Source organism: Stenella coeruleoalba (assembly GCF_951394435.1).
Source record: "Stenella coeruleoalba genome assembly, chromosome: 10".
Lineage (NCBI taxonomy): Eukaryota > Metazoa > Chordata > Mammalia > Artiodactyla > Delphinidae > Stenella > Stenella coeruleoalba.
Window position 1 is genome coordinate 74,302,514 of NC_137156.1, and position 15,314 is coordinate 74,317,827.

At 48.4% G+C, this 15,314-nt stretch overlaps 1 protein-coding gene across 4 annotated transcripts in view; it reads right to left on the bottom strand.

The window, feature by feature from the left end:
* Nucleotides 1-1,102: 1,102 nt before the first annotated feature.
* FAM107A (family with sequence similarity 107 member A) overlaps nucleotides 1,103-15,314 on the bottom strand; it is a 79,714-nt gene continuing 65,502 nt past the window's right edge. For all 4 annotated transcript variants that reach the window (XM_079933337.1, XM_079933334.1, XM_079933335.1 and 1 more), the window contains 3 exons: nucleotides 6,034-6,208; nucleotides 4,047-4,203; nucleotides 1,103-3,556 (listed from right to left, as the gene is read on the bottom strand). In XM_079933337.1, the coding sequence (XP_079789463.1) occupies nucleotides 3,449-3,556; nucleotides 4,047-4,203; nucleotides 6,034-6,203 (435 nt within the window). In that variant the 5' untranslated portion in view covers nucleotides 6,204-6,208 and the 3' untranslated portion in view covers nucleotides 1,103-3,448. The remainder of the gene's footprint in view (nucleotides 3,557-4,046; nucleotides 4,204-6,033; nucleotides 6,209-15,314) is intronic.

Consider the following 15,314-nt stretch of genomic DNA (forward strand, 5'->3'; position numbering starts at 1 on the left):
CATTCAACAAACGTTTAGTAAGCACCTGCTATGTGCCCTATGCCCCAAGTGGCCAAATGCCTTTTCTCAAAACCGTGAGTGGGATGGGGCTGGGATTCTTTTCCCTGGGGCCTAGATGCCAGCATGGCACAGGCTAGGCCACTTGCTGGCAGGGAAGGAGGAAGGAGGAAGGCCATTTGGGATTCAGCCGTAAACAAGACAGACAAAAATCTCTGCCCTCATGGAGCTGACATTATCGTTAGGAGAGACACACGAGATAAATAAGTAAAATATATGTTAGACGGTGATAAGTGGTAGGGAGGAAAAATAAGGCAGGGAAAGAAGGGATAGGAAGAGTGTAGGTGATGCTGAGATTTTAGGAGGGGCGACCAAGGGGACCTGGTTTAGAAAGAGCATGAAAAAGACCTGAAGAAAGCGAGGGAGTGAACTGTGCGGCTCTGTGAGGGAAGAACACTCCCGGCCAGGAAATAGCAGGTGAAAAGGCTGGGGGGCGGGGGGCGCATGCCTGGTGGGTGTGAGGCTGGGCTGGCTGGAGCTGCGTGAGGAAGAGGAGAGCAGTGGGAAGTAGGGCCGAGGTTAAGAGAGCTGGACGTATAGGACCTTCTCGGTCACAGGAACGACTCTGTTGGGAGCCAGACGAGTGACAGATCTGCCTTAGATGTTAACGGGATTTTTAACATCTTAACATTTTGACTGCTCTGTTGAGAATAGGCTGTAGGGGGCAGGGGCAGAAGCAGGGAGAACAGTAGGAGGAGGCCACTGCAATAATCCCGATGTTTTATTTCCCACTGTGCCCCCAGCACGTGGCATGTTTCCTGGCACAGAGCAGACACTCAACAAATGCTTACTGAATGACGTGTGAATTAGCGATGCCCAAATACCGGTTCTCAGACTGGTGCCGTGTAGGCTATATGGAAAAAGTGTAGACAAACAGATCCCAGGCACTGTTGCTGGGGATCCTGATCCAGTAGGTTTCTGATGGCAAAGAGGAATTTGGCTTTTCAGTACAGTCTGCAGGTAATTCTGGGCAGCAGGGTTGGCCTTCTGTGTCAGCTAGGAATGCTTTTGGCTGCAGGGAACAGAGAACAACCAGCAATGGCTTAAACAAGAGGGTTTTATTTTTATTTACAAGAATTCTGGAGGAGGATGGCTGCTGGCATTGGCTTGGTCAGGTGATGACAGGTCAATGTTTCTAAAATTCTCTTGGCCATTTTCTCATTGTAGCAAGATGGCTGCTGTGGCTCCAGGCATCCCATCATCAAGGTAGGAAGAAGGGAGGAGCAGGGAGTTGTTACCCAGTCTGTCTCTTTTATCAGAAAAACATAAGCTTTCCTAGGAGCCCCTGCAGACTTTGTCTTAAATTTCACTGGCCATACCTGGTCACATGGTCACCCCAAGTTGTAAAGGAGGCTGTAACAGTGAGACTCTGTATTTACAGCCTCTACAATGGGAGATGGCTGGAGAGAAGGAGTTGGGGCTGACCACTGGGGAGTGATCAAGGGTGTCTGCCATGGCTCCATGGACGACATGGTACTTGAGTTTCCTTCTACTTCTGGGGCTTTGTCTCCATGATTTGCCACCTCTGTGGAGCACCTATGGGGCCCACAGAGTGAAATCCCAAGCATCCCCTTGAAGGGGCCTACTTCATCCTAGATACTCAGTCTTGCTTTCCCTGTCTGAACACCACACAGGGGACAGCTTCTTTGGGGAAGGGGTGGCCTTTATTTAGGGACTGTGCATTTTTAGCATTCTCTCACCTGGCAGACATTTAAAACAGTATTACCATCTTCTCACTAAGACTGTCACATCTGAGAGACTTTTAGAGCCGCCGCCCCCCACAGGAAAAGGATGATGTCTTTAGTCCCTCTCCAGCCACCCAGTTAGGCCTAAGACCAGGATGATCCCTTTCCTCCCACCTTTGGTCCAAGTATCAAAGGGCATCCCAGCGGTAGCTCTTTCTGGTAGCTCTGTGCCAGTCTTGGGGTGTGAAGGGAAATGCTTTTCTAGCACTGCCCTGCTACCTTGGATGATGGGTTTACAAAGCCAGAGGCAGGGACTTCAGGGGAAAAAGAAACAGGCCCGGTTTAGTCTCTAAATCTTTAAATATGGGATAGGAGCAAAAGGCTGAAACATTTGGTCTCGCGTTGGGAAGGGCGTTTTGAGGAAGAATGGGTGAATTCACTGAAGCTGGCCCAGGTGATGGAAACCAAATAGGGGTGGGTCCCAGGTGCAGAGGCTGGAAATGGGGACTCAACGGGACCGGTTTGGAAGGGCGGCTGTAGGGTCTTCAAACCATTTTTTATATTTTCAGAAGCCTATTGGAAATCACGTTATAATTTGCTCTTCATAGGCTTCGGGAAAAGGTTTAAAAGAAAAGTTTTGTGGGAGTCTTTGGCTAGAATTGCATCAGTGTGGTAAGAAATGCAGATTGGCGATTACATACATTTCTGGTCACATAACACAATTTGCTAGGCAAGAGCCTTCCCAGGCCTGAGGTCCCTGGGGTGGGTGGAAAATAAGGAGCCCTTGGGGGCTGTGGTGGCAGGTGGGAATCTCCAGGGCAGAGGGCCGTGGGCGCTGTGGGGCAGAGATGGCCTCATTGACCACCCCTGGACGCTCCAGCCTTGCCGGGTACAGTGTGGGCCTCAGCCCAGCAGTCTAGGAGCTTCTTAGCAATGAGAATCTCAGCCTGCACCCCAAATCTACTGACCCAAAAGCCGGTCTTTTAGCAAGATCCCCAGTAATTTATAGGCACTGTGAAGTTTGAGAAGCACTGTTCTAGCCGTCCAGTAGCGGAAGGGCTGCAGCCCTGGCTAGGTGTGGTTACAGGGCCTGGAGAGGGTGGGGCTGTGGAGAGGAGAAGATAAAGGCATGGGGGTGGGGAAAGGCTGGCAGAGTCTGAGAAAGAAGCTGTCGTCGTTAGACAGACCCGTCCTCCCCTCAGGCGGCTTGCAGAGCCGGCATCCCGGGATGCTCTGCTGAGCTGCCCCACACCGGGCTGCAGAGACCACCCCAGGCAGGGAAGTTCTTGGAGACCTGGGAGCTGGGCTGCCCAGAGAAGCAGGGCCCCATGGGGCCTGGGCAGAACGGACGGCCTGTCCAGCCAGAGATGCCCCTGTCCCTTCTCAACTCTGCCAGAAAAATCTTGGCAGAGCTCAGAAGCCCCCTCAGGGAGAAGTGCCTGGTGAAAGTTTTCCCAGCAGTGGCTTCTTCTTGGAGCAGGAGGGATGAGTACTCAGAACGAAAAGGCTGGGAGCTCAGGAGCCCCCATCTTCGGGGGGTTGGGGGGAGGGCGGCCCTCTGAGACAACGCATTTTACAGAAGCGAGTGTGACCATCACAGATGTGTCAAGACCAGGGGCCCAGGGCTGCCGGCTACAGCAGGGCTGCAGGAAGGTGTGGGGACCAGGGGCGGGCTGCAGGGGGCGCTGGAGCTCCAGCAGCTGGCTCTAAAGCGCTCTCTCTTCACGGGTCAGGGTGGTGATTCTCCGCAGGTTTTCCCTGACTTTAATAAATTCGGGGGCATGGTCCTCTTCCTTTTCTGGTGGTTTTTCCAGCTGAAGGAGAGAGAAACAGAGATGTGAAGTGGGTGGGCTAGGGGAATTCCCATTCTCAAAAGCCACTGGGTTTGGACCAAGGGTCCTCTCTGGGGAAACAGAATGGGGATCAGTTTTGCCCCCAGCCTGGTAGCTGGGGGGAACAGAGCATGAGACTGTTTTCTCCCCGTGAAGCCTGGTTCAGATTGCTAACCTCGTTTCTAAAATGGGAACTCCACCGAGCTCACAGGGCAGTTGAGAGAAGGCAATCAGAATCAGCATGCAATACATTGGGCCCATGAGGAAACTGAGGTTCAGAGAGAGGAAGCCACTGGCCCAAAGTCACACAGCAAAGGGAGTGGCAGAGTGAGGACTCAGGCCAGGGGTGGACTCCTGGTGCAGTCCCCATTTTGCTCAACCTCATGGTCAGCTGTGGCCGCATGCGGAGCTCCTCCCTGGGCCAGGACAGTCTTGGAGGAGGTGTGGGCCGGGTCTGGGGGCCCCCACCCACCTGGCTCAGCCTCTGCTGCCGTTTCAGGAGCTCCTGCTCAAAGGGGCACTGCAAGCGCTTGGCCTCCAGTTCCTCCTTCTTCTTCTTGATGAGCTGGTTCCGCCGGCGGTGCTCCAGGACACGTTGCAGCTCCGGCTTGCTGTCCACGCCCAGGCCCCTGGGGTGGCGGGAGGAGGTGTTTGTTAGGAGACCCCCAACTTCTCCCCACCCAGGGCTACACCCTGCACAGACATCAACCTATACCATTACATCGTGCAGTCCTCCTGCTAGCCCGGGGAGGTGAAACCATTACTGTCCCATTATACAGGGAAGGGAAGCGAGGCTCCTAGGATTTAAGACACGTGTCCAAGTCACAGCTGTGAAGGGACTGAATGAGGATTTGCACCTACGCCTGTGTAAGTTCAGAGGCCAGGTTTTATGATATTACTGGTTATTTTCTCAGGATGAGTTTCTAGAGGTAGAGCTGCTGGGTCAGGCGCTTTTAAGAGATTTTGGATACATATTCCCGTCTTGTTCCTTAGAAAAGATTATCCACTTTATACTTCCGTCAACAGTATACAAGAGCATCTGTTTCTCCCTATTGTCACTATCCGATCTTTTTGTATTTGAGAATCTGGTAGGCAAAAAATATCTGGTTTTCCTTTGTTTCTTTGATTGCTAGTCACATGGACCAGCCTTGGAGATGTTTGCCAGCTACTTGCATTTCTTCTTTTGCGACCTAACCATACCTATCATTTTCTCCTTATGAATTTATAAGAGGTACATATGTATTTTTATCATTTATATAGCAAATATTTCCCCTGATTTGTCTTTAGGCTTTTGTTTAATTGTGGTGATTTTAAACGGGATGACTCTAAAAGGCAACCTGAGAAAATACTCATAATACACAGTCAGCGCTTTGTTTCCGCGGATCAGATCGGTGGTTGGCTGACTCCGGGGATACGGAGGGCTGGCTGTACTAGGCCATTTTAAATACATAAGGGACTGGAGCATCTGTGGATTTGGGGTTCTGTGGGGGGTTCCAGAACCAACCCTCTGTGGATACAGAGAGACTGCTGTGACTAGGAGGAGGGGGTGGGCACAACACGGAGGAGGCAAAGTGAGATCTGAGGAAGGGATGTTGCGCACAACTGAAAACAAGAATGAAAATCACAGCCAGCGCCAATACCAAAAACGGCCAGTAGAGGGAGCTTCAAAGGCACTGCGGCCTTCGTCCTGGTGCTCTGGCCTCGGAGGGGCGGAAAGCTCAGCCTCCCTCTCCCCTTCCCCACAATCTCTCTCAATAATCCAGTCCCAGCCCTGATGCCCCAAGCCTGCCTTGCTCATTGCATGCTCCTGGCCTCCTTGCTCCACTCATACCCCCTCCACGACTGTGACACCCCTGCTTGAGACCCTTCACAGGTCCACATGTCTCTTCTGGCCTACCTTACAATCTTTGCTCCAGCCACTCTGAGCTACTCCTGTCTCCTGTCCGTTCGCACATGCTTATCCATCTGCTGGGAACATACTTGCTTCTACCGGCCAATGTCCCCCTCCTAAGCTGGCTGACTTGTGCCCACCCTTCGGGCCTTGACCTCATGGAGGAAGTGATAGTATCTTGGAACACTGCCTGGTGGCTCCTCTGGGGTCGCAGGCCCATTTATGGCCCCATCCAAGCACCCATCCTACCACCTGGTATGCATCTATCTCCTCTGTGAGGGCAGGAACTGGGTCCCATTCCTTCTTGTAGCCCCAAGTCTGGGCACGGTGCCTCGCACATGGTAAATGCACCTGGAGGGCAGCTACAGGTAGGTAGCTGGGTGGGAGAACAGGGCCTTTGGACCTTCCCAGTGTCTGCTGGTGACCATGTGGGGCGCCCTTTGACCTCCTCAGCCTCTAGGAGCCCCAGGATGACTACCAGGCCTGCCTTTCGTGAGGGGCACCTCCCCGTGCCTCAGCAGGCCTGAGGGGGTGCTTGCCAGACTAGGCAGCCGAACTCCACTCCCACCTCCTGTGATTCATGAGCAGCTCTCGGTGCAGCTCCTGGTGGCTCCGGGAGGCCTTCACGGGGTTCAGCAGCTTCTTGGGCTTGATGAGCTCCGGGTTCCACTCTCTGTATTCTTGCCGGGCCATCAGGCCTCCGATGTCCGCCCGCTCCCTCTGGATCTCCGAGTACATGGAGGCTGTAGAAGTGACAGGGGAGTTGGTCAGAGCTGGGCCCACAGTCTCACCCATTCTGGGCACAGCTGAAGGGCAAGGGTTTTGGTGTTAGATGGATCTCAGCTCACTGTGCGGCCCTGGGCAAGCGACTTGCCTTTCCGAGCCTTGGTTTCCTCATTTGTGAAATGAAGATAATTGAGCCTGTGCACAGGGTTGTAAGGACTGGAGATGATGGCTGTAAAGTGGGGTATAGAAAAGTGCTACTTTTCTTGACCCCTAAAAGTGGGGTCACAAAGTGTATGGGTTGACGCATGCAAATGTTTTTGGCCTGACTTTGAAAAAAAACTTTTCCCTCCTATAAAAGGAATTCTGTTTCTCATTGAGCTTGTATCAGAAAAAGAAAAGGTATTTAAAAAGAGCAATATGTACTTGTTAAGGATAATTTGGATAAATGCAGTGATCAAAAGAAAATATCACCCCTTATTGTCCAACTTCCCTATCTGTAGTTCCAAATTTCCTCATGGACATGCCCAGCTTTTCACTTTCTCCAGACCAAAGAGGAGGGTATGAAATCCCAGGACTGCCATGTCTACTTACAAAGGGGTGAGAGTGGGAGTGGGGATTTTTTTTTTTTTTTGCGGTACGCGGGCCTCTCATTGTCGTGGCCTCTCCCGTTGCGGAGCACAGGCTCCGGACGTGCAGGCTCAGCGGCCCTGGCTCACGGGCCCAGCTGCTCCCCAGCATGTGGGATTTTCCTGGACCGGGGCCCGAACCCGTGTCCCCTGCATCGGCAGGTGGACTCTCAACCACTGAGCCACCCGGGAAGCCCGAGGGTGGGGATTTTTAAGAAAAAGTCTCAAGAGGGTGACACAGACTGGCCAGTAGCTGCATGTAGTATTTAGAGTGAAAATTTAGGCCTTGGCTCTGCTCCCTTCATGAGTCCCACTTTTCTGAGGTTGAGCCTCTACTATACGCTAGGCGTTGGCAGTGTCTGGTCTGTCATATAGTAGGCACTCAATAAATATTTGTTGGCAATTTAAAATAAAAGCTTTGAGGTTGTACAGATGAGAAAACTGATGCTCAGGGAGGTTGGTCTTGGGGAACCAGTGCTTTAAGGCATGTGGTTTCCATGATGCAACTGAGGGGCTGTGTTCCCACTGCATACGTCAGGCTCTAGTCCCCCTCTTAAAAACCACCAACCACCATGTTGCCTGTGGACAGACCCTCACTTCTTCCCTCCCACTGGGAAGAGGATGAAAGCCATTTTCTGCTTGATGAACAGGAGTTCTCCAAGTAAACTAGACGGGGATGGTGGTCTGTGCAAGAACCTGGAAGTGGGTAATAGGTCAGTGGGGTTGGAAAACACAGGAGGAGGGGGTTTGATGGGGTGCAGATTGCAAGGTGACATGTTAGGGAATGTGGGCATCAAAGGGGAGATGATGCTTTGCAAATGGTAGCACACCAGACACATGTTTGGCATTTCTCTTATTACCTACTGCCGGGTGCTGTGAGGAGGATTGAGACCCCATTTGTAAAGATGCTGTGTAAACTGAGAAAAGTGTTAATCTTGCTACATCCAAAATATAATAATTAAGTGTCAGAGCCTAGAGACATGGTTGCTAATTTTCTTTCTTGAATTCCCATTCTCAAAACTTCTAAAATGAGAATTCTAATTAATTTTCTTTTTTCAGAAGGCTATTTGTTTTTCAGGTTATATCTTTCTTAATTTTTTGGTCCTTAAAAAATGATTGTGGTAGGGTTTAGTAGTTAGTTAAAAACAAACAGTTGGCTATATCAACCCCCTCCTCCTTTAAAAATGTGGATATTTTCTTAGTCTGGGATTAAGTTGTTTGGGAGCCAGTGTGTTAGAATATCTTGATTCAGATTGGAGTTTGGGGAATTTTTCCCCCTTCCACTGCCTTTTCCCATTACCAAGTCTCACCAGTCCTTTATCTGAGTAATTCTTAGCTACACTCTTTTCTTCCTATGTGCTCAGCTCTCATCTTTCCCAGCCCATTATCACACCACACTAATTGCTTCAGCTCCTTGGCTAGTCGTCCTGCCCTTAATTCCTGTGTGCCCCCAAACCTTCCAAAGCTTCAGAATTTTTTATCAGTCACACCATCTTTAAAATAACTAACTGTATGTTGCCAAAGCAATGAGTTAGGAAACAGAAATAAATTATATAACTTTAGGAAAGGAGAGGGCAGAATTAATATTTGCATAAGATATCACTATATGCACCCAGAATTCCCAAATGGATTAACAGAAAAGCTCTTGGAACTAATGAGAAAATTCAAGTGTGGCCAGATACAAAACAGGTCCACAAAACCAAGAGCTCCTGCATAACAGGAATGGCCATTGAGAAAGTACACAATCATACAATTATTCATTCATCCTACCATATGTTAGAGTTTCTATAATCTGCCAGGTATGGTGGTAGACAGAGATGAACTAAACAGGCAAGGCTCCCACTCCCACAGAGCTGACATTCTGCTAGGGAGGCAGACAGCAAACATGTACACAAACCAACAAAAATAAATGATTGCAAATCGCAAGGAGCCTGCTCAGGGAATTGGGGGGGTGGCGGGCGGCGCTAGGATAGAGACTAACAGGAGGACCCTCCTTCAGCCAGGTGCAGCAAGAGGGCCTCTCTGGGAGGTGACCTTTAAGATGTGACGGTTGAGAAGGAAGAGGGAGCCTGTGTGGGGCAGAGGGAACAGCATGGGTGACTCACGTACCTTGAACAAGCTACGTCTGTTCAGAAAACAAAAAGGCATAGTGTGTCTGCAGTGGCGTGAGGGAGTGACCCAGAGCATGGAGTGAGGGTGGACGGGTGGTTTCAAGTTGGGGAAAGATCGCCTCTGATTTGATTTTAAGAAGGTCATTCTCACTGCTGTGTGGGGGAAAAACTGTGAGCAGGTTTTGAGAATTTTTGATATGACTTTGGTTTCTTTTACTTCCAATGGGCAGCCTCTGTCTTTCCCATTAAATTCGAGGAGAAACATCTGACTGGCCAGGCTGCGGACCTTCATTTCAAAGGTCATCCGCGAGCCAATGAGTTGGCCGCCCCGGGGCCAGTCCTCAGCCCAGCAGGGACCACACAGGATCGTGCTTACAAGGGGGCCCTGCAAATTATGTAGCCAGTCGTGCACCCCAGGTCCAATCAATTTGCAGCTCTGGTTCAAGGATCTGCTCTAGGCATATTTAAAAAAAAAAAAAAAAAAATCAGTGGTGAGGTGTGGGAGATGATGTTTTGCTGAGACCAGGGTGGTGTGGTCACTGAGGCAGGAATCCTGAAGGATGTGGCTGGTTCTTCAGCTCAGAGCTGCAACTTGGGAAAACTGCTGCTGTTGCCAGTTAGGGTTCTAAACTCCAGCAAAACATGTGTGAGATCCATGGACGTGTGTGTGTGGCCCCCAGGGTTTAGACAGCTGCTGAGCCAACCTTCCTGCCTTTAATTTAATTAAAAGAGGCCTCCATGTAGAAGAGCCTCACATAGGTGTTGGAATAAAAGAGGCTGCTCAACAAAGCACAGGAGCTAGGCCAGGAAAATCGGGCTCTCTTGGGGATCAGCTGGGCCCCCTGAGCAGAGGAGGGGGTCCATTCTCAGGGCTGCTCTGGCCAGGTCTCTCAGGCTGCTGGGGTGTCCTCAGAGATCCGAGACTTTGGGGGAGGTGGCCGTGATGGGGCAAAGATGTGAGGTAAGGTGAGCGTAAGGTCATCTCTGAAAAGAAAAAGGTGAACGCCCCAAGGAAGAGCTGGCAGGGAAGAAGACCAGTTGAAGAGAAAGTTGAGTAGCTAATGAATATCCTTCACTGGTTGTCAAAGAAAGGCAGAATAATGTTGGAGCCATTAGAACCTGGGTTGAATGCTGGCTCAGCCCGTTCCTAGCCATGGGCAAGTGTACCTATCCTCTGCAGCAGGAGTCCAAAAACTATAGTCTTTGGATCAAATCCAACCCCTTTGGAACAAAGCCATACCCACTCATTACTTATTGTGTGCGGCTGCTTCCTCTAGAACAGCAGCGTTGAGGAGGTGTGACAGCTGCTCTTTATCAGCACGCTTCTTCATGAGGTTGTTACAAAACAAAGGAGGTGATACTTGCATGGTGCTTGGCAAGTTAGTGCCTAGCACTGAGTCGAGCACTCGATAAGTGCCGGCTACTAGAGCTGCCACATAACAGTGAGGCAGGTTGTGCACTGAACAACTCCAGGGCCTCACTCCTATAGATGAAACTGAGTGGGGCCACCTCGTTAGCCGTTATTAATAAGCACGATTAAAATATCCAACTTCTAGTCTTGGATGGAGCATTCTCCTTAAAAACTGTACTAGTTAAATCAGTGGATTTTAACCCTGGCTGCATACTGACATCATCAGAGGGAGTTTAAAAAATACCAATGTCTGAGTCCTACCCTGGGATTCTGATTTAATTGGCCTGGGAGACAGCTTGGCCTTTGGGATTTTAAAAAACTCCCCAAGGGGGTGGAGATAAGATGGCAGAGTAGAAGGACATGAGCTCACCTCCTCTCATGGAAACACCAAAGTCACAACTAACTGCTGAACAACCGTCAACAAAAGAATGCTGGGTGACTGTACCAGCATCCTGGATGGCGACCGAGACCCAGATATTTGGAGCTGCCGGATGTCACATCACATCATGGGAGAGGACTTTCCAAGATGGCAGAGGAGGCCATGGAATTCATCTCTCCCCACAGACACATCAAGAATACACGTACAGGGCTTCCCTGGTGGCGCAGTAGTTGGGACTCCGCCTGCCGATGCAGGGGACGTGGGTTCGTGCCCCGGTCTGGGAGGATCCCACATATGCCACGGAGCAGCTGGGCCCATGAGCCATGGCCACTGAGCCTGCGCGTCCGGAGCCTGTGCTCCACAACGGGAGAGGCCCGCGTACCGCAAAAAAAAAGAATACATCTACAAATGGAACAAGTCTCACAGAGCACCTGATGAACACTAGCAGAGGACCCCAGACACCTAAAAGGATAAGAAAGATCCCCACATAACCGGGTAGGACAAACAAAAGAAGAAGGGAAAAGGAAGAGGAGAGGAAGCAGGATGGGACCTGTGCCCCTGGTGGGGAGCTGAAGGTGAGGAGAGGTTGCTGCATCTGGGGAAGGCCCCTCACCGGCAGGGAGATCAGCTGGGACAGAAGGGGAGCCTTGGGGGGCTCGGAGGAGAGCCCAGCAACCAGTCTCTGGCTGTCAGGACAGGGAGAGACCTACACAGATGGTCTGTGCCACAGCCCTGCATGCCCCAGCCTGAGATAGGTGTCCACCGGTGCTCACGGGGGCTGGAACGTGGGGTTTGGAGAGCAGACCTAGGGAGGGGACTGCTGTTGGCTGTGAGAAGACAGCCTGAGGGGATAGGACTGAGGAGCTCCTGCCCTGGGCAGCCTGCTCTCCCTGAGCGCTGCCGCGGCTCCTTCCTGCCCGATGGGCTCGTGTGCTGCGGCACACTCTGGAGCGGACTCTGGTGGGGGGGGACACACACAGAGGCCGTGCTGAAACCACAGCTGAGCGCTGTGTGACTAAGGGGCCAGGGGCCCTGGGACTAAGGAAGAAGAGCTGAAATCTCTCCTCGTGGCTGTGTGAACCATGCAGATACACGTTCACTGACGGCTTCCTAAATTCAGCACCTGCGAAACATCAGAAAGGACAGCAAGGGCTCCTGCAGCTGGGACGGGTCTGACTTTAGCAGCTGTGGGCTCTGTGGGCACGTACACTTGGGGGCTGGGCCAGGCCAGAGTCTGAGCTGCCTCCACAGCTCCCACCGCGGGTCCAGGTGCATGACTACTGCAGTCCTGGGACCTGACCTCAGTGGACCTGCACCAGTGGCCTGGTGAAAACAACGTCTAAGAGTCAACAGGCCAATTGCTGGCATACCCGCAGTTAAGGTGGGACCGAGAGCAGTGCCAGCAAGTGTACTTTGTGAGTCTGTACAACAGGCGAAAGGGGACACAACAGAGCACGTTCACAGGTGAACAGCTCCAGAGGAGGACTACGCAGTGGCTTCTCTACCATTGGGAGTTCTCCAGTCCCATTCACCTCACACTGCAGATCAGAGACACAGCTAAGAAACAGATTTACGGGCCTCTACTCCAACAACTAGGGAGCAGACTCTGCCCCTGACAGGGCAGTGACAACCACAGAGCAAAGGGGAGGCCTCACGCAATAGCCAGGGCAGGCTCTGGTCACCAGAACACCAGTCAAACCCCCTATCAAGGGGATAATGGCACAAGCCTCAGGACCAACCTCACCAACCAGGGGGCAGACACCAGAAGCAAGAGGAACTATGATCCTGCAGCCTGCATAAAGGAGACCACAAACACAGTAAGTTAGACAAAATGAGACAATAAAGAAATATGTTGCAGATGAAGGTGCAAGATAAAAACCTATAAGAACTAAATGAAGAGGAGATAGGCAATCTACCTGAAAAAGAATTCAGAGTAATGACAGTAAAGATGATCCAAGATCTTGGAAAAAGAATGGAGGCACAGATGAAGAAGATACAAGAAATGTTTAAAAAAGACCTAGAACTAAAGAACAATCAGTGATGTTTAAAAAAGACCTAGAACTAAAGAACAATCAGTGATGACAACACAATAAGTGAAATGAAAAATACACTAGAAGGAATCAATAGCAGAATAACTGAGGCAGAAGACCAGATAAGTGAGCTGGAAGACACAATGGAGGAAATCACTGCCACAGAACAGAATAAAGAATGAAAAGAAATGAGGAAAGTCTCAGAGGCCTCTGGGACAACATTAAATGCAACAACATTCAAATTATAGGGGTCCAAGAAGAAGAAGAAAAAGAGAAAGGGCCAGAGGAAATATCTGAAGAGATTATAGTCGAAAACTTCCCTAACATGGGAAAGGAAATACCCAAGTCCAGGAAGCGCATAGAGTTCCACACAGGATAAACCCAAGGAGGAACATGCCGAGACACATATTAATCAAAGTAACAAAAATTAAATACAAAGAAAAAATATCAGTATCAACTGATAATGTTATAGGAATTCCTTTGTGTGGCATTTGTTGTTTTTCCCAATAAACTCTGCAGGCCAGAGGGAGTGGCAGGATGTATTTAAAGTGATGAAAGGGAAGAGCCCACAGCCAAGAAAACTCTACCCAGCAAGGCTCTCATTCAGATTTGACGGAGAAATCAAAAGCTTTACAGACAAGTTAAGAGAATTCAGCACCACCAAACCAGCATTACAACAAACGCTAAAAGAACTTCTCTGGGGGTAGGGGAGAGAGGCCACAACTAAAAAAAGAAAATCACAAATGGGAAAGCTCAATGGTAAAGGCAAAAATACAGTAAAAGCAGGAAATCATCTATATACAAGTATGATATCAAAACCAGTAACTGTGAGAAGAGAGTACAAATGCAGGAAATGGGAATTACATTTGAAATTAAGAGACCAGCAACTTAAAACAACCTTGTGTGTATGTATGTGTATATATAGACTGCTTTATCAAAACCTCATGGGAAATGCAAACCAAAAAACTATAATAGATACACACACACACACACACACACACACACAAAAGCAACCCAAACACAACACTCAAGATGGTCATCAAACCACAAGAGAACAAAAGAAGAAGGGAAGAAAAAAGACCTACAAAAACAAACCCAAAACAATTAAGAAAATGGTAATAAGAACATACATATTGATAATTACCTTAAATGTAAATGGATTAAGTGCTCCAACCAAAAGACACAGACTGGCTGAATGGATACAAAAACAAGACCCATATATATGCTGTCTTCAAGAGACCCACTTCAGATCTAGGAACACATACAGACTGAAAATGAGGGGATGGAAAAAGACATTCCATGCAAATGGAAATCAGAAGAAAGCTGGAGTAGCAGTACTCATATCAGACAAAATAGACTTTAAAATAAAGAGTGTTACAAGAGACAAGGAAGGACACTACATAATGATCAAGGGATCAGTCCAAGAAGAAGATATAACAATTGTAAATGTATATGCACCCAACACAGGAGCACCTCAATATATAAGGCAAATGCTAACAGCCATAAATGGGGAAATCAGCAGTAATACAATAATAGCAGGGGGCTTTAATACCCCACTTAAACAAATGGATGTATCATCCAGACAGAAAATTAATAAGGACACACAGGCCTTAAATGACACATTAGATCAGATAGAGTTAATTGACATATATAGGGCTTTCCATCCGAAAGCAGTAGAATACACTTTCTTCTCAAGTGCACACGGAACATTCTCCAGGATAGATCACATCTTGGATCACAAATCAATCCTTGGTATTTTAAGAAAATGAAATTATATCAAGTAGGTTTTCCAACTGCAATGCTATGAAATTAAAAATCATTCTAATAAATTAGAAAACTAATTATTGTATTAGAAATCAATTACAGGGAAAAAACTGTAAAAAACAAACACATGGAGGCTAAACAATATGTTACTAAATCATCAATTGATCACTGAAGAAATTAAAGAGGAAATAAAAAAATACCTAGAGACAAATGACAATGAAAACATGACAATCCAAAACCTATGGGTTACAGCAAAAGCAGTTCTAAGAGGGATGTTTATAGCAATACAGTCCTACCTCAAGAAACAGGAAAAATCTCAAATAAACAACCTAACCTTACACCTAAAGCAACTAAAGAAAGAAGAACAAACAAAACCCAAAGTTAGTAGAAGGAAAGAAATCATAAAGATCAGAGCAGAAATGAATGAAATAGAGATGAAGAAAACAATAGAAAACATCAATGAAATTAAAAGCTGGTTGTTTGAGAAGATAAACAAAACTTACAAACCTTTAGCCAGACTCATCAAGAAAAAAAGGGAGAAGACTCAAATCAATAAAATTAGAAATCAATAAGGAGAAGTTACAACTGACACCACAGAAATACAAAGGATCATGAGGGACTACTACAAGCAACTATATGCCAACAAAATGAACAACTTAGAAGAAATGGACAAATTCTTAGAAAGGTACAACCTTCCAAGATTGAACCAGGAAGAAATAGAAAATATGAACAGACCAATCACAAGTACTGAAATTGAAACTGTGATTAAAAATCTTCCAACAAACAAAAGTCTAGGACCAGA